The following is a 19,896-nucleotide window of genomic DNA, read 5'->3' as shown; positions in this document are numbered from 1 at the left end:
AAACTTTAGGGAAATCATATGAGATTCAGTATTAAATCAACAAGCAGTGTACTGAAATATCACATTTACACAGGGGGACTATAAATTATTCATTATTCTCAAAACCTTTTTACTGAGGTTATTTAAAACAAATTCAAATTCATAATCAATGCATGTACATAGTACAAATCTGAATTTATTTGTAAATTAATTTTACTAAATGCATAACACAATGACTAAACAGTGAAGTCACCTGTACATATGCAGTTCTTGGTTGTGAATCCTTGAAAATTTCTTTTGAGTATTTTCATCACAACATGATATTAAATGTAAAATGAATAACACACACACACACACACACACACACACACACACACACACACACTTGTGTATTGTAAAGAATATTTGTAAGCATTTGATTGTGTGATGATAATATATTTTATTCTTTTATTTATGTAATCATTCACAAAGACCCTGAATTCTTTAGTTGGAAACATTGTTTAAAGCTAATCTTTTTATTGTTTTGTTACAAATCTTCAAATTTTTTCACCTTCAACTCTTCCTTATTTAAAGTTAATAAAATAAACAAGTTGAAAACCATTTCTTAAGCATTTTTAATTGACTTTTTGTAATATCCTTTTTATCCTGCTCAGGCTTTCAGCTTTCAGTGAATATGCACCCACATACAGTATATACGCTAGCCCTTATATGTATAGCCATCTGAGCCACTACTGGTCATTAGTTAGAGGTCAAAAGGGCATGATTTTGAAATCTGAGCCCACTGTTGATCCCACGGATGAGCCTGTTACATTTAAACATATTGGTATTTCCCACAGCATACACCCTTTAGTTAAAATTGCAGTCTTGACGTAATAGAATCTTTACTTTGTACATTTTAGACTGTAATTGCAATATTATTAGCTCACAGAACAACAGTTTTACATATTTTATTTACTTATATATAATAATTATAAGTATAATAACACATCAATGCTCAGTGTTTCTCTTAAGCTATAGGAACATAGTTTTACACTTTCTTCTAACATTACAATGTGGTTGTTAAATAAAATAAAAAAGCATTTAAAGTAGCACTTTACAGAGATTAATTTAGAGAACTTGTGAAGAGTTCAGAAATGTGTTAAAAGTGGAAGTGTGTAAGAGGAAGGATGTGAAACCACTTGCAGAGCAAGTAACAGTAGAACTTTATCACCACTCATAAATAAGTGCTACAGTGAAAGAAAGACTCCGGAGGTAGGTTTGGATTTATTTCTTTAAATTCTAGGATTTTAAGATGATAATTATAAAAAGCATCCTTCTTGTTTATTAGCTGTTAGCTGCTATTATATTTCTTAAAATATTTAAAAATCGGTGAGACAAATTGTAACACTGATTGCATCAGGTGTTGTTGCTAGGAGGAGGTTCACGCTGAAACTTTTGCTTGTGATACGCCAAAATAGTTCTTTTGTGCAAGCATTGCCTAATCAATAAATATTATTGAGGGCAGTTGTAGCCTAGCGGTTAAGGTAATGGACTAGTAAGCAGAAGGTTGCTGGTTCAAACCCCACCACTGTCAGGTTGCAACTGTTGGGCCCTTGAGCAAGGCCCTTAACCCTCAATTGCTTAGACTGTAAGTCGCTTTGGATAGAAGCGTCTGCTAAATGCTGAAAATGTAAAATGTAAATGTAAAATATTAAAACAGAAAAATTTTATTACCTAGAGAACACGTTCAATGTGTATTACACAAGTAAGATTTCAGGAGTTTGTAAATAATTGTAAATAAAGGCTATTAAATGGGAATGCCTGATGTTGATTTGTGTTATGTGCAGATTTAAGTTTGGAATGGTGAAGTATGAAGATGCAGACAGTCTGGATGTTGGTTTTTATATTTACACTAAAGGAGATATGCTTGGGTATGTGCTCATTTCTTAAAATTTTGTTTAAAGTTCAGGGTAAGACAGAATACATTAAAAAGGGAATACTAAATACACTGTGCCTAACATATATAAAACATAAACATCTTTACAATATGCTACAAGAGTTTAAAATACATTTAGAATATGCATTAAAAAGTCACTTATAAGACACTTTAGTCAGTTATCAGGTCGGAAAATAACCATCCTTCAATTTGCATGCATGTCACACCAGCAGTACAGCAGCAGTTCAACAATACAGTACACTACACAGTCAAATGTGTGTGGACACTTGACTTGCTGGACATCATATTTAAAAACCATTGGCATTTATAATGCTGTTGCACCCCCAGTCCAGTTATTCTGAATAAGGAGAGAAGCTTCCAAAAACTGTTGCAAGTTGAAGCATGTATGTATTTATTTTATATAAAACTTTTACTGGTTACCACTGTGCTGCCATGGGTAGCACAGTTGTTTCACAGCTAAAAAGACTTGGGTTTGATTCCTCTGCTGAATGGTCAGGGCCCTTTCTGTGTGGAGTTATCATGTTCTATTTGTATCGGCCTGGGTTTCCTTCGGAAATTGCCATAGGTGTGTGTGAGTGTGTGTCTGCCCAGTGATACTATAGGGCAGTGGTAGCTCAGTGGTTAAGATGTTGGACTAGTAATCATAAGGTTGCCCGTTCAAGCCTCACCACCACCACTATTGGGCCCCTGAGCAAGGTCCTTAACCCTCAATTGCTTAAAGTGTAGTCATAATTGTAAGTCGCTTTGGATAAAAGTGTCTGCTAAATGCTGAAAATGTAAAGTAGTTAAGTGGTTAAGGTACTGGACTAGTAATCAGAAGGTTGCCAGTTCAAGCCCCGCCACCACCAAAGTTACCAATGCTGGGTCCCTGAGCAAGGCCCTTTACCCTCAATTGCTCAAAATCGTGTTCAGTCATAATTGTAAGTCGCTTTGGATAAAAGCGTCTGCTAAATGCTGAAAATGTAAATGTAAATGATAGACTGTCTGTTTTTTTCCCAATGAATCAGAACCACTGCAATCTGGATAAAGCCAGAATAAAGTGGTGTTAAAACACAATAAATAAAGGAATTCATTGTTTTATATAAATAAATAGTAATACATTACTAACAGATTGCAAAAGGACATGTTTGCTATTAACCTTATAAACTCGATAGTATAAAATATATTTTTATATATAACAGCATATCTGAAGAACAATCACATAAAGACACCTGAGGTACGGGATTAGTACTGAATGGAGCCTAGAAAGATTTTAAAATCTTCGATTTATTAGATTAACTTTAAATCTGATTGATATATTCTAATCTTAAATATAAAGTTCCATATGATTATAAATGACTTTTTTTGTCAGTTAATTAAATGTTTAAGAAAATTAACAAATCACAGATTCAGGTTTTTATCCCAAAAGAGGTCCCGACAGTGGGGTTTGTAGATGTTAAATTAACCCCCACGTGTGCAGCCAATAGCTTCTTATTAAAACTGGTCAGTGGCAGATTCTTACATAGAGCTCTAACATGTAGAGAGGATGCTGTAGTATCACAGAAGATGTCTCTCTTTTAGACCTTTTCTTTCTCAGGCATGGCCAACTGTGTCTGTTGAACGCTTGACAAGGCCAGCATCACTGCGGAGGTCTCTGTGGTCGTAGTTTAGCGCCTTAGACTGAATGGTTTGGGAACTTAAATGTTTTCCTTAAAGTTGGTCACACTATCACCAGTAACTGTGCAGCAATAGAACCATTTGATTTTGGAAAAAAAATATTATACAGTTCATTTCAGAATAGATGTTATTTTTAACTTCTGCAGAGGGTACACTTCAGTCATTGTGCAGAGTCTAACCTTAGGTATGATTTAATCAGTTCAAAATGAACTGCAGGCTTTATTCATTTTGAAGCCAGTAGAGGTGTTTTTGATAGATGTTTGTTTTTTTTGACAAGATGTATCTTTAACATGATAAAGCGGAAAGCATTCTGATTCAATCCACAGGTGATAGTTCTACAGCATCAAACAACACAACAAACACCACTCCCTCATCTAACATGACCTATACTGCTGTAATAAATACTACAACCAGTAACACAAGTGAGTGAGTAAAATGTCGTTAACTGACATAGCCAATTATGTATGTGTAGATGCCTGACAGGCTGATAGCACTGCTAAGATTTTAACCCTGCATCTCAGCAGTGGTGGGCTGGTGTATTTAAACTCTGCACCCCTGATATCAGTAAATTACTAAATTGTTAAAAATATACAGTATGTATTGCTACAATGTAGTCTGATCTGAGAAACAAGAAACAAACTGCTCAGTAGCTGGATGAGCAGCTGTAATGTGTCAATGTTTAACTGGATTTTCATATGACTAACTAATGAATCACATTGTAATTGATCAAAGTAAATAACATTTTGTTTTAGTACCTTAAGTGGTCTAAAATAAATTAGAAACTTTATGGTGGCCAGATTGACTGCACTGCAGATCGACTGCATGTTAAGTGCAAGTTAAGTGCAGTAGATAATTTTTATATAATTAAAAAATGTATTTAAAATGTAATAATATAAAATGTAATAATACTTGATTTAATATTTGATTTTTCTAATAACAAATGCAGTTTTAGTGGTCTCACAGTAACACCAAAGAACTGATGTCACACCACAGACACATGAGGAAAAACAAGTCCTAATTTTAATATCATAAATACTATAACTTTAAGAGTATATAACATTTTTATCTATTACAAGCATTCATTACTTAAAATGTTATGTTAATAATTAGAGTAGCCATTCCACCAACTTTAGCATAGTGACTGGAGGTGAAGTTTGAACCCAGGTCTTTAGGACCCTGGTACTGTGTAGAACCCACACTATCTACTGTGCCACTCTAATCAAGTCATTATTAAATAAAACGTAAAACCCTTCATGTTGCTCATTTTATTTTCTGATACTAACAGCAGCAATGTTAGAGTCGGACAGCAGTGATGCCTCTCAAAAGTTAACAAAGGAAGCAGAACCAAAAGAAAACTAGAGACAGAGACAGTCTACACACCAGAACTGTACACAGTGAAATGTGTTTCTTTTTCCCAATTCCTTTTCAAATCCATGCTGATTAACTGCTGCTCATTTAACATTCTTAAAGAAGTGCACTGACTGTCCAATCCAAAAGGTAGTTATCTCATATTCAAAACATTATCTATTGACATGTTTAGTATTTAAATAAGTTAAAAAATTCAGAAGTCTTAATAAAATACTGGCACAGAGATAGCAAACTTAACACTAACATTCAACACAAAAAAAATCACATTCAGTAAAAATCATTTAATCCGAAATTTTCTTGTTTTATTTTTACTTTTATATGAATACCTTATTTTATTCTCAGTTTTTGCCCTCTGTGATCTTTCACTGACATAACTACTTGTAGAAATATTTTTAAAAACATGCCAAATTCAAAATGAATTTTTCTTCACTACACAGGTTCTCTACCAAGACTATAACAGATCTTATTGTGAACCAATAGAACACTTTATGAACCAACTGAAGATTTAGATACAAAGAAAAAAAAATGACCCTAATTAAAACTTTAAAACTAGTCTTTACAAATACTAATTTGTAATGTGGTGAATATAACTGTTAATACAATATAATGTATAGTAGCAGGTTTCTAAGTGTTATGTTTTTACAAAATGTAATTTTGTATTATGTTACTTTAATGTATTATAATTTATAATTTAACTTTTAAAAATTCTTTTTAAGCTGTTTTGTGGTATATTACACATATGGGCATTTGTTTGACTGTGTGTAACGATTGTTGTAGTTTAATCATTTGCACCTTTATGTCAAAATCTTTGTAGTTTGTCACTGCCACATTTAAAAAGAATACGCTGAATATAAATGTTTTTTTTGTCTAGGTACAGAAAGTTATTTTATAAAGTTGGACCTAAACACAGTTCTGACATTTTTAACTGGGGTGATTAGCTCAGCAATCATCTTCTTTATTGTGCTGTGCTTTGTGGCTGTTTGTAAAAGGTACAGTATGATTTCCTTTCTCTAATAACTTTGTCATTGTTTAATATTACAGTAACATATTTTTGTACTGAGGAAAAAACTACGATGTGTTTTAAATTACTACAGTATTTTTACATTTAAAAGAATATGATGTTTTTCTAAGTATTCATAAAAATTTATAAAAAGTAATACTATCGGTACATCGGTACTGTACATGTTTATTCTGTATTTTAAAACTAAAAGATAAAACTATTTCAAAATTCAAAACGTATAAAACTATTTGAATGTTTACTGTAGATTTCGTTGTAATGTAACTCACTCTCACGTTTTTCTTACAGGTGTGAAAAAACTTATTCAAAACCAAGAAATAAAGATAAAAGCCTGGAAGCTGTTAAAAGTTCACATGACGATGTAAGAATTTCCTAGTTAGTATTTTTTTTTAATAAATTTTAATATAATTATATATATATTTTATATTGTATATTTTTGTACAGTATATTATTATTGTTATATGTTATTTAATGATTATGTTGGCCACAAAATCAGTTGTGTTTAAGTTAATCTATACATATAAATTTAAACAATTACAATTATTGTTTATAAGTATTACAACCAATATCTAGTATCTGATAATACATAAATGTATAATTAAAAAAACACCCCTTATTCTACAGTCATTCATATGTTAGTAAGTAAAGAAGATACAGTTAAAGTTCACATATATTTTTATGGGACATGTATGTCATGGCAGTCAGAGTCTTTTTCTGACACTAAATAATTAAGACATATTTGTTTACACAAAAAAAAAAAAAAAAATAAATAAATACATGCATAAATAAATAATTAAAATGTGTTAGTTTGCCTGACCTCTTTCCAAATCAGTGATCTTTGCCAAGGTTGGGCAGATTACCAAAGTGTCATCCTATGCTATAAACAGTTTTTCTAGGTGCCAATTTTAAACCAGGGGCTTCTGTTTTGCACTGCTCTCTTTAAGCTGGTGCCAGTGTGAAGCTGGCCTGACTATGTACAGTGCCAGCCATGTTCCAGCAGCTTTTAATACATTGCAAGCCTCTTCTAAGTGGTCCTTGGATAATAGGAAGAAAATCTGGTCTTTATGCAATTAACGTACATAAGCAGAAAAGTAAACAAACAAATAAAGGTTTGATTTTAGGGGGGAATAAAATAAAATTACTGTTGTCACAGTAACTATACTTCCATTTTTTGTTCTAGAAAATGATGCAGACTGTTGAAGAGCAGTCTGGTGCGAATGAAAACACCCCTCTTCAAAGCTGGCCTACAGACGTCACAAGTGAAGTGGTAGTTACTGCTCTGACAAAAGAGAAAGAACCAGTCTCAAAAGAAAACAACACAGTAGACGCAGGAGAAATGAATGAACTGCAATATGCCTCCATTGACTTCTCACTTTTACAGAAAAGAGGCAATGATGTCATGCCTCAGGGCACGGAGAGCGATTATGCTGAGATCCAACTAAAAAAGGTCAATGAGGAAGCGGAAAACGAGACCTTAGAAAAAGTGGATCAGGATGGAGTGGATCAGGACACACTGCATCAGAATTGTGTGGATCAGGTTAAGGTGGAGGAGTATGTTTCAAATCAGGATCAACCAGGTCAGGATGAAGTGGTTTTGGATGGTGTGGATCACAACAGTGTAGATGGGAACATGTAAAGTGTCCAGATCCAGTGGATCAGACTGGGATTGATTTGTTTTAAAAGGGTCTAGATAGGGTGAATTAGTATGGAGTGAATGGAGGTTAGGTAGAAAGGAGATGATCACAATCTAGAGGAATGAAGAGGTGTGGGCAGGTGGAGATACATTATATAGCCAAAAGTACTAGGGTTCTTCAAAAGGTTTCTGCACTTTTTTAAACTCTATTTATTATGAATTTTAAAAAAACAAATGACATCACTTTTCATCACCTTCCGATGCATTTTTCTCAGTGTCATACCAACTTTTTAATGCCATCAGCAAAAGTTGTTTTTGGTTGAGAGCGAGCAGCCACTGATGCACCACTGTTTTTGCATCATCATCAGATGAAAATCTTCTTCCCCTTGAAGCTTCTTTGAGCGTCCAAAAAGGTGGGAATCAGATGGCGCTAAATCCGGACTATAAGCTCTCTCAGTCTCGCAGACACAACCAATTACTACTCCTCCCACCCTCACCCTCAAAATATAAAAGTGCGGAAACTTTTTGAAGATCCCTCATATTTGGACAACTGACCAATTGTTAAATATCCTATTCCAAAACCGTAAGCACTGCTAAAAAATGTTTTTATTATAATTACTTTGTCCAAATAGGTTGTCATACTGATATGACAAATAGATTCCCTTACATAAAATGGGAAGAAATATAATTTCTTTTACAAAGTTGATTTTGTACACCAGCAATGGGCATGACTACACCAACTAAACACAATAATTAGAAGAGTGTTTGTATACTATTGGTCATATAGTGTTGGTGAAAATAATGGTAAATTGTAATAATTATATTTGTATTATACAACTATAAATTTTCTGTCATCCTGAACAGTTGGTAATTGATATTTACCCTGCTATCGTAACAACTTTGTAAACCTCCTGAAACCTCCTCTTTCTATTTACATGAAATGGTTTAGTCCAAACTCAAACCAGGCGTGAACTGAGAGTAGCAGTGAAGCATGAGGTTTCATTTTAAAGAAAATCTGCTTACCAAAATGTAACGAAAGCTAATTAAGACAGGAAAGACTAAAAAGGGAAGATTTTCTATTTAAAAGTTTTCTCAATAAAATTACATGTACACTGACTTTTCTTATAGAGGGTATCAGTCTTGCATCAAAAAGTGAATTCCACTGTATGCACAATGTTGCATGCAGCCTGCACAGTGTTACATTTGCAGAGCTCGCATGGCCTGGGGTGGGGCCCAATGTCATACTCTTTCACGAGGTACAAAATAACTGGAAGTTCCCCTGTTTCTCATCTCTGTCTCCACATGCTGTCTGTGATTTGCTTCTGTTTATTACCTTCATGTTCCCATTCACCTTGTAATTAGTATGTGTGTAGGTATTTCACATGCATACAACATGTCCTGGTTTCGTATTTACTTTCTTGGTCTAGTTCATAGTTATGGTTCATGATTCTTGCACATGTTCTGTGTTTCCTAGTCTTGTTCCTGTTTCGTTTTTACATTTACATTTATGGCATTTAGCAGAAACCTTTGTCCAAGGAAAATCACAGTAACCTATTACAGTGCAAGCAATTAAGTGTTAAGGGTCTTGCTTAGGGGTCATGTCTGAGTAAGGATGTTGCCTTAATAAAGATATCACAGGATATATGCACATGTATATAGCTTCTTGTATACAGACTGGCTCTAAATGGAGACCATTTAAATCTATGATTGTTTTGTAGTTGTATTAAGTTTTTTTTTTTTGCAACCACTGTTATGGCTATACATTTGACTGCATTTTAGCTATATGTATTTGTGTTCACATTGAATTATGAAATTTTGAACTATATACGTATTATGCAAATATTTATCAACCTACATTTTGTAGTATGTTTTTTAATGTTACCTGCTGTATACTACAGTATATATGTATGTTATACATGTAAGAAATAATTTGGTGGTAAATGCAGGCCATCCAAATACAAAAAAAAATTAAACTATTAAGTCTACAAAACAAAATGTGTGTCTTTTACTGTAAAATTACAAAACTTAATTGGCATATTGTACATCAGTTGTCACATTGTCCTACATACCAGCTCAGCCATTGGGATGTGCACTTATTACTCTGCACTTTCACTGCCTGCCCCAAGTTCTGATAAATATAGGAGTTGCAGTGTAAGTGTAAGGCAGTGTAAAACTGTGCCAGATCAGGTATGCAGGTATCCAGAATAATCTACAGTGGCAGCCCAAAGAATAAAACAAACAAACAAGAAGCTATTTAAAACCTTTATTTGCTCTTCATCTGGCTGTAGCCACTGCATGTAAATATTAGTTGACACTAGGTGATGCAGTTTCTCTAGAATCAGTTCAGAATCATTTACATCATTTTGTATTCTTACTAGGGCTGTCAAACGATTAAAAATTCCGACGTTAAAAAGTTGGTTCTTCCAGTCAGACGCACGCGCCCCACACTTTGAGAAATGCTGTCTTAATGAGAGATGTCGTGCACGGTCAAGTCTCAACATGAACTACGGATGACTCGCAGGGCCAAATAGAATTTGCGTTAACTGCACTATTTTTTTTAATCGTGTTAAATTGAGATCGCGTTAATGCGTTATTATCGCGTTAACTTCGACAGCCCTAATTCTTAGTCATCTTACAGTTTTATAAAGGTGTCAGAAAAGACTTTTATGTAACATAATAATAATAATAATAATAACAATAATGATGATAATTATAATATTTTAATTTTGTTTGTTAATTTTAGCTCATCATGTTCCAAGTATTAAAACATCACAGCCAGGTAAAAACTATACACCTTTAATATGAACAACTAAACTATATAAAAAGGAAAATACTGTAATGGGGCGAGCAACCTCCGCCGCTTTCGTGAGACATAGAATGCGTCTAGGCCACCGCGCTCATCACTGAGTACTGTATTCTCAACACCAGGGCTCAGAACTATGCGAGTTCCGAACAACGTGGTGGTGTGCGATACTGCAAAATTTGTTATCAATCCGATACCAAGTAAATACAGGGGCAGTATCGGCGATACCAACACCCAGGGGCGATTTAATGCACGGGCTTACGTGGGCTTCAGCCCAGGGGCCCCGAATAATTGAGGGCCCCGGATTGGCTGTTTTATTTTTTATTTATTTCGTTAGTTATTTTGGTTAATAAGAATGGGGAAGCTTACAAACCAATGATTTTGTAAATCATTTACACGTTATTCATATTTCTAACTGTTGATTGGCCAGATAAACTCTAACGAGCTGCTGTAATTCTGATTGGTGGTTTCAGTTAAGCAACGTGAACGTTAGAGCTAGTATGTGAGTGACATTCAGCTCAGCCAATCAGAATGCAGCACCAGGTTTATACATGTGTGTTCGGACGTTCTGCAGTTAGTTTTGTAAATGAGACTCGCCTTATGGTCCCAGCATTGAAGTTCGGGTTCTGAAGCTAGGCGGTGTAAAGTGCTGTAATGCTCATTGAAGTCCTGACTAAACAGTTGAAGTGACTCTACCCTGTCATGTGCCTTTATTCCCACACCTCCACCACCACACAGCAAAAGACCCATGCATCCCCACCGGACAGCGGCTAGGTGAGCCGAGCCTCTACAGTAGCAAGTGGCTAATGCTAGCGGTAAAGTGCCGCGATAGCGAAAGTAAAAACACGACAATATTTTCGTTAGGTAAAATATAAAAATAACTAAAAGACAATGAAATATCAGAATACATGTAATCACAATACATAGTGAGTGCACAGCAAGGTATTTTGGGAATCTGTGTAACCTGCTTAACGTTACTAGACCTATATATATACAGGAGGGCCCAAAATTATTTTTTGCACTGGGGCCCACGAGCTCCTAGTTACGCCACTGAACCCTTGTCTTGCGTTTTGTACTGATTTTATGAAAACTATACGTGGGGGCCCACAACCAGCCGTAGCCCCTGGGTCCACAGGCAGGTTAAATCGCCTCTGCCAACACCGATATGTTTTACTTATAAAAGCAGTTTATTTATTTATATAAAAGCAGTGTGTCATTATTTTATTTATTTATTTATTATCTATTTTTCACACTTTTTTCCCCCCAATTTTTCTCCCCTATTCTAGTCGTGTCCAATTACCCTGAATGCGTCCTCTATACTGGTTCGACCCTTCACCGCTGACTGAGGACGCCTCTCAACTGACTTGCACCCCCTCCGGTACACAATCAGTACAGTGCATTTTTCACCTGCACGAGTCGAGTTCATACACTAATGGACGCTGTGTATGGCGGGCCACACCTCCATCAGTATATTCCTCAGCCCTGTGCAGGCGCCATCAGTCAGCCAGCAGGGGTCACAGTTGCACCAGTTATGACCCCCTATGATCCGACTCTCTACCCTCTAACCCTGAACATGCTGCCGCCCAACCAGTTGGAAAGGTAGAGTCGAGATTCGATGCAATGCATTCAGAACAACAACTCTGGTGCACTAGCGTACTTTACCGCTGCGCCACCTGAGCGGCCAGTGTGTCATTATTTATGAGTAGGGCATTTATTACTATAATGAACTAAGTCTGAGGTTTTTGTTCAGAACCATTTATATAATAACAAAACAGAGTTTATTCCTTTCATTGCTCTTTTCTGAAAATATCCCCACAGCTCGCCTCTCAGCCTGTAATCTCTCTCACACTCACTGCTACATGTGTTCAGGCTCTCAGTGCCACTCAGTCACGTGACGGTACCACAACAAAAGCAGGAGGGAGGAGCGAGGTCAGTGTTGTCAGATTGGGCGGTTTCCGCCATATTGGGCGGATCTTGTTGGAAATTGGCGGGGAAAACACGCTTTGGCGAGTGGACAAAATTTGGGCTGGTTTGTAATCGTTTTGGCGGCTTAAAATATAAATAAAAAACTATTGTTTTCTAATGCAGCTGGAAGATAAATAGGCCTACCCACTCCCACCACATCCAACCCGTTGTCAAAAGTTTGATCGACAGATTCACCTTTCCAGTCCAAAAGACACGGTTGCCACACCCATCAACACAGGTTAAACTTCCTTCAAGATTCAAAGTAGCTTTATTGGCATGACTACGCCAAAGCATTACAACGATAATAAAATTATAAAATTACAAAGGAAGCAAAAGATGACAGTGAAACAATAAACAATAAAAGTGAATAAAGATGAAATAATAAAAAATAAACAATACAAATATTTTAGCAAATTTACAGACAATATATAACTGTATTCTATAAACATATGTATATATACACAGAACTGTTACCCACTGTCTCTCAGGCGGTGTAGAGCTGATGCATACTGTGCGGCCAGGTAGTTGTGCTTTGCTAGGTAAATGAATGGGTACATTTAAAAAGAGACCGAATATATATGTCCTTGTACATTTAAATTTAAAGATAGATACAAATCTGTTTACATTCATAAGCACAAAGTCAAAAGCGCGGAACGAGAGCCTCACTGCGCATGCTCTGAGTCACGAACTGACCTACATTAAGCATAGTGAATTTGCATAAGGTGCGCACAGTGCGTTCATAGTTTACATATGTATAATTTAAACTACCATTTCCATAAATTTGCCCCTATTTCTGTATGTGCAAAGCAAATTATTCACAAACTTACACTCTTCTGTCAGCAATTAAAGATGAACAAAAAAGATTACATTAAAGAGAAAGTTTTAGCAGGGAGAATGATAAACGCTTTTGTTAGCTTTAAAAGATTTCAAGATTTCAAGATTTCAAGATTTCAAAGCTTTATTGTCATATGTACAGTAGGAAACGTGTTTCCCTGTACAATTAAATTCTTATTTTGCTGTCCACACATGATGTAACAAAGTACAAAGATAATAATAAAATAAAATAAAGAAATAAAAGTTAGATATAGTAAAAAAAACACACGCTGAGTATAAGTTATGTACATTGTGCAAGAAGAGAGCAGATATATTGCAATCAGACAATATAGTTACATGTGCAAAATGTAAAGACAGTAGTGTAAACATACATGTGCAGCTGTATGTAGACCTGTAAACAGTCATATGTGGTATAGTGCAAGTATTGTGTGCAAGTGTGATAGTGTCTATGAATAATCAGCTCAGCTGTTTAAGAGTCTGATAGCTGTGGGAAAGAAAGATTTCTTTAGTCTTGTTGTCTAGTCATCAAGTGGCATCAAGGACAAAAAAACATGGACTAACATTAAATGTGGTTTGCATTATCTCTTTATCCGACGATAATTAGGCCTACATTTCATAATGCAAAGAAGCCTTTAAGCATTCAAATGAACCATCGTCTAATTTACATTACATTTTCGGCATTTAGCAGACGCCTTTATCCAAAGCGACTTACAGTATACAGTCTATCAATGCTGTTAACAGATGATCATTTATCCAAATAACGCTTCCTGGCATCCTGAGTTCGTCTCGGTATGTTTTTCTCTCATTTCGCGTCTGCTTCTCCAGCTTTTACTGCTTTGAAATAATAAAAATAAAGTCATGCGAGTTTCTTTGCTGCTTTCACTGTATCGCGGACTTAACACATCTACAGTGGCGCATCGGTGACGTCAGAGGCGAAACACTAAACACACGTGACTGACAAAAACACACGAGCAACCGACTCAGGATTCACAGCATTCATTTTAATTATAATATTGCTTATTTACATTTATACTTAAATGAAATAATTTATTGCAGTTTCACATATGAAAATAATAATTTGTACACATTATTTATGAGTTTTGATAATAAAAGGACATTTGACTAAATGAAGCGTTTTCTGTCAGAATGTTTGTGGTATTTCTGCGCCATCATGTGGATCTTTGCTGAGGTAACTTGTCCAGTTGCTTGGGTCAGCTCGTCTTCCGTGGACATTTAATATACGTATAATGTAGAGTAAATAAACATTAAACAATGTGTCTGCACCGCAACAGCGTCTGTACAGGAGTTCCAGTACTAAAGAAAATACAATTCAACACGTTTCCATATTGTGTTTTTAGCACTGAGGCATAAAGTGTTTCACCTCACTCTTTTAAATCTGGCTGCTGACTGTATATCAGAACATTTACTCAGTGCCATGTACTGGCCAACACTACACTTCTTGTATCTAGTCTTGTCTCCCTTAATTACTTTCTTTTGTATTTATTGTAATCGTTTTTGTATTTATTGTACTGTTGTTTATCTGCACTGTATATTGTTTTGTCTTGCACATTTTTCTGTGTTGCATGCTGGTCCTGGAGGAACGTCGTTTTGTTTTAGTACAACTGAAGTATGGATACTATTGATGTTTGGATCCATCCGCTCACCCCTACTAATAAGGTTAGAACTAGTAGTGGTGTGCGATACTGCAAAATTTGGTATCGATCCGATACCAAGTAAATACAGGGCCAGTATCGCCGATATCGATACCGATACTTCTTAATAAAGGTAGACGCATCTTCAGATTGCTAAATCTGAATGAACTTTCATGTCATTTAAGTGTACTATTGCAATACGTACATTTTCTCTGTAAGTAGCTGCTCTCAGTAGGGTTGTAAATAAATTCAGTTGTTTAAAGTGGTTCAATTTCTTGTTTCTGGTGCTTTACTTTCTCACAACGTTACCATCATGGCGTATCACCACCAAGTGGCTAACGCATAGTTGTGTTTGCTGGGTAAATACATTTGTAAATTTTTAATAGTGACCGAACACGTGTCCTTGTTTATTTAAAATAAAAAATCTATGCTATTCTGTTTACATTTATAAGCACAAAGTCAAAAGAAAAGAGCTCTCATTTCCCAAAACACTGAATAAGAGCCTCACTGCGCATACTCCGATTCACGTGCGTAAGGTGTATCTTACGTACTTTACATACGTATGGTTTACACTATTATTTCCATAAAATCACCCCTATTTCTGTATCTGCAAAGCAAATTATTCAGAAACTTACAATCTTCCAATGCCTACCAATGAATGTACTGATGTCTGTTGGGATTTTAACAACATAACGTGACGGTACCACAACGAAACACAGCAGAGCAGGAGCAGAGGAGTAAAATGAGCATGTAAGATGTGAGAGGAGCTGCTAGAGACATGGTCTTTACTTTCTGACGAAATGGGAGAAATGTGCTGAATGTAGCAGAGAAAAAGTAAAACTAAAGTATCGATCCCATCACACTAGTATCGATGCGATACCAATACCAACGTTGATATTGATAATATCGATGTTTGGATCGATCCGCCCACCACTAGTTAGAACAGCCGTTAATACCTAGCCCAGCCAAGTGGTTCACAGCTGAGATACTGAATAAAACCCAAATAACTCATAAACCATAACTACTGTTATTATAAAAGATAATAATAATAGTTTTGTGCACTGTGTGCAGTACATTAACTATACGAAAGACATTACAGCTGAGAGTTAATATACAAGGTCTACAACACCGGTGCTTGTTAACTTAGTCGCTAGTTGCAGTGATTTCTGTTTCTAAAAGCACTCCGTATTTATAACCTAAATTAATATTGTAATACATACTGTACCTTTCTGCTGCTCTCAGTAGGGTTGTAGATAGATTCAGATGTTTAAAGCGGTCAGATTTCTTGTTTCTGGACCTTTACTTTTAACATTACCATGATGTCACCACCAAGCGGCTAACTAACTCATACCATGTAGTTGTGCTTGTCGGGTGAATAAATGTGTACATTTTTAATTGTGACCGAATATATGTATCCTTGTTTATTTAAATAAAAAAGAGATAACAATCTGTTTACATTTTTAAGCACAAAGTCAAAAGAAAAGAGCACTTATCCATTAAAACACAAACACACGGAACGAGAGCCTCACTGCGCATGCTCCGATTCATGAAACTGACCTACGTTTAGCGTAGTGTTCGTGAATTTGCGTAGGGTGCGCAAAGTGCGTTAGTATTTTATGTTTGTATAATTTACACTAGCTAGATGTAGCGTAGGGTAACCAGTCCACCTTCCACATGTATGCAAGTAAAAGGAAGACCAAATATTACTGTGCATCCTGCATGTCACCATCTGCACCACTGTGCTGCCTTTGTATTACATTGTTTTATGGAATAACCAGTTAAGATGAGTTTTCCATCTTGTGTTCTATAAATGAAATAACAAATTTGCTATATAGGATTGCAGTATGACAAAGTGTCCTGTTGCATAATGCAAAAGTAGTCTGTGATAGGATTGGTACATTGAAAATGTTGCCATTTTCAACACATAACATGGTTTACATGCAGGTTCAAGAATCTAGAACAATATTCACCTGATTTGTCCAATAAGACTAATACTAGGTGATAGGTGTTAGGTGTTAGGTGAAACTTAAGCTTGGTGGTTGGCTTTTTTATTTTTTTAAGAAACATTTAGAAGAAGTTTTTGTTTTGGGAAGTAAATGAACAGACTGGACAAACATCTGTCTATGGTTTTAGTATACGAGTAATGATAACTGCTGTGTTTGTAAGTGTCTGTAAGAAGATTAGGTCAGAGTTTATAGGATTAGAATGTTCCACGCACTGGAAAGGATCCTTAAATAGTGATGCAGGTTATTGGCTCCACTTTGAGCTCCTTGGACTTTTCTTATTATAAATCAGTGAACTGGATGTATTTTTGCACAACTTCATGTAAGAGGTAAAATTAATTTGCATTTATTTATAGGGTGTGCTTTGTGTATTGTGTAGCTAAAATGTTTTAGTGACAACATGCATTGAAAGGTTAGATTGTTTTGTAAATACTTTGCATGCTAGGCATTTAAGCAATCTTTGGCTACAAATACAGTCAGCATCTGAATTATTGGTATCCCAAAGCCACTGTATTTTTACTTTATTGTACATACAACCTACTGTAGAGGTTGTGTTAATTTGTACTTGCGGTCAGTATTTTCAGGTGGTGTTGAACCAACCACAACCCCGACAAAAATAAAGATTTTCAGATGTGACGGTTTGTCTCTCCAAACAAAAATCAGAATTAGCCAGATTATGGCCCTTCGTGTGTTTTTTATGGACGTGAATGCTAGACAAAAATATAAAGACAGGAAGAATATTAATGAACTTCTTCTCTGGAAAGAAAAGAAGACAAACAAATGGTTCATCAACCCAATCAAACATAACATCTCAAGCAAAGCCCAAATAACCAAACTCTTAGCTCTTGTTTTGGAGATGTTGTAAGAAGAGCCAATTCACTGGAAAAGACAGTTATGCATGGAAGAGTTTAGGGTAAAAGGGAAGAGGATGACCAACACAAAATGAATAAATACAATAACAGGAATACTGAGCCATTAAAAGCCTTAAGACCTAAACAAAAGACAAAATGTCGTTAAATGTTGTAGCATATCAGACAAACAAGATGTTTATGTCTTATTTTGTCTATTGATTTTTTTTTACTACTGTTTACTGTATATATATTTCATTGTCAGCACTGTTGTCAGAACTTTGCCAAATGCATTTCAGAAATGTAATTAAGTTCAGATTATAACCCCTCTATAGATCACAACTGAGTCATGGCAGATGTAATGAAGAGTCTTAACCTCCTTGAAATTCTAAAAGAATCTATTGAGAAGAACAACATTTCAGAAATAAAGGATGCTATTGAAGACCTGTTAATAAGCCGTATCAACATTGCAGTGACTGGTGAGAGAGGGCCAGAGAAAGCAACCTTTATTAACTCTCTTCACGGGCTTTGTATTGATGAAGAAGGGGCAAATCTATGTCCCTCAACTGTGGCTCCAAAAGAACTGACTGTATTTCCAAATCCCAGGTATCCAGATTTTCGCCTATGGGACCTGCCTGTGATCTCTGAAGACCAATCCTTTGACCCTGAAAATTATATTGATCGTTATAAAATCACACGGTATAATGCAATCATCATGACCTTCACGCAAACCCCTAACTCAAACACTGTGGCCATCTGGAGAGAAATGTGTTCACTGCGGAAAAAAATATTGTACTGTAGCTTACTGGCTTCTGAAAAGGAGACTAAGAAAAGCCTGGAGGACAAGAAGAATGCCTGTGTGAATGCACTAAAAACTGAAGGAGTATCTTTGCCCAAAGTTTTTCTCATCCATCCATATGCCTTGGAAAAGTTTGACTTTCCTAAGCTTCTTGAGAGAATGCAGAGTGATCTTCCAGAGATAAGGGCATATTCTCTTCTACTGGCTCTGCCTACCTTTTCTACAACCATAGTGGCCCAAAAGAAGGAGGCCTTTAAGGCTCTAGGTTGGGCAGCAGCCTCGCTTTCGGGTGGTGTATCTGCTATTCCTGTACCTATGGTAGCCTTTATGGTGGATGTCAGCCTGGCTGTACGGATCCTCACAAAGGTCCAGATGTCTCTCTGTCTGGATGATGAATCAGTGGAGAGGCTAGCAAGGCAACGAGGTATTGACTGTGCAAAGCTCAAGGCACTTAGGACCTGCCCACTGTCAGTCGTGGTTAGTAAGAGCGAAGTGAAGAGGCGGCTTGCTGTGGCAGAGAAGGACAACAGCACTGTCAGTACAAGACTGGTGGAACTGGCAATGCCACGGCATGCCAGAGCTGTCAGTCGCTCCTTTAAAATCATGCTGCAGACCATAAACTCTGCCATTGATGACATGAGTGCTGATGCTGAAAGGATTGTAACTTTTGTAAACGGCATCTAACCCTGATGGGTAATATGATGTGTACAGTTGTAGGTGCAAGTCCAAAAATGCAATACAATACTTTTTAAAAAATTGTTTAGTCCTATAGTGTTTCTAGAGAGAAGTTTAACAGCCTCGTCCTTGGAGTAAATACATACATAGTAATAGTAATGGATTCACTTAAGTCACTATGATAAGTTAACATTGCATTAAATATATTTATAAAACGGATAGTTCCGGTCAGAGGCGATTTAACCTGCCTGTGGGCCCAGGGGCTACGGCTGGTTGTGGGCCCCCACGTATAGTTTTCATAAAATCAGTACAAAACGCAAGACAAGAGTTCAGTGGCGTAACTAGGAGCTCGTGGGCCCCAGTGCAAAAAATAATTTTGGGCCCTCCTGTATATATATACAGTGTATCACAAAAGTGAGTACACCCCTCACATTTCTGCAGATATTTAAGTATATCTTTTCATGGGACAACACTGACAAAATGACACTTTGACACAATGAAAAGTAGTCTGTGTGCAGCTTATATAACAGTGTAAATTTATTCTTCCCTCAAAATAACTCAATATACAGCCATTAATGTCTAAACCACCGGCAACAAAAGTGAGTACACCCCTAAGAGACTACACCCCTAAATGTCCAAATTGAGCACTGCTTGTCATTTTCCCTCCAAAATGTCATGTGACTCGTTAGTGTTACTAGGTCTCAGGTGTGCATAGGGAGCAGGTGCG

General features: G+C 36.1%; 1 protein-coding gene across 1 annotated transcript; it reads left to right on the top strand.

Moving 5' to 3' along the window:
• Positions 1-18,044: 18,044 nt before the first annotated feature.
• irgq2 (immunity-related GTPase family, q2) lies at positions 18,045-19,178 on the top strand. The gene has a single exon (XM_063017344.1). The coding sequence runs from the start codon at positions 18,045-18,047 to the stop codon at positions 19,176-19,178; it is 1,134 nt and encodes a 377-aa protein (XP_062873414.1).
• The last annotated feature ends 718 nt before the right edge of the window (positions 19,179-19,896 follow it).

Source organism: Trichomycterus rosablanca, chromosome 20 (assembly GCF_030014385.1).
Source record: "Trichomycterus rosablanca isolate fTriRos1 chromosome 20, fTriRos1.hap1, whole genome shotgun sequence".
Lineage (NCBI taxonomy): Eukaryota > Metazoa > Chordata > Actinopteri > Siluriformes > Trichomycteridae > Trichomycterus > Trichomycterus rosablanca.
This window is presented reverse-complemented; position numbering and strand designations above follow the sequence as displayed.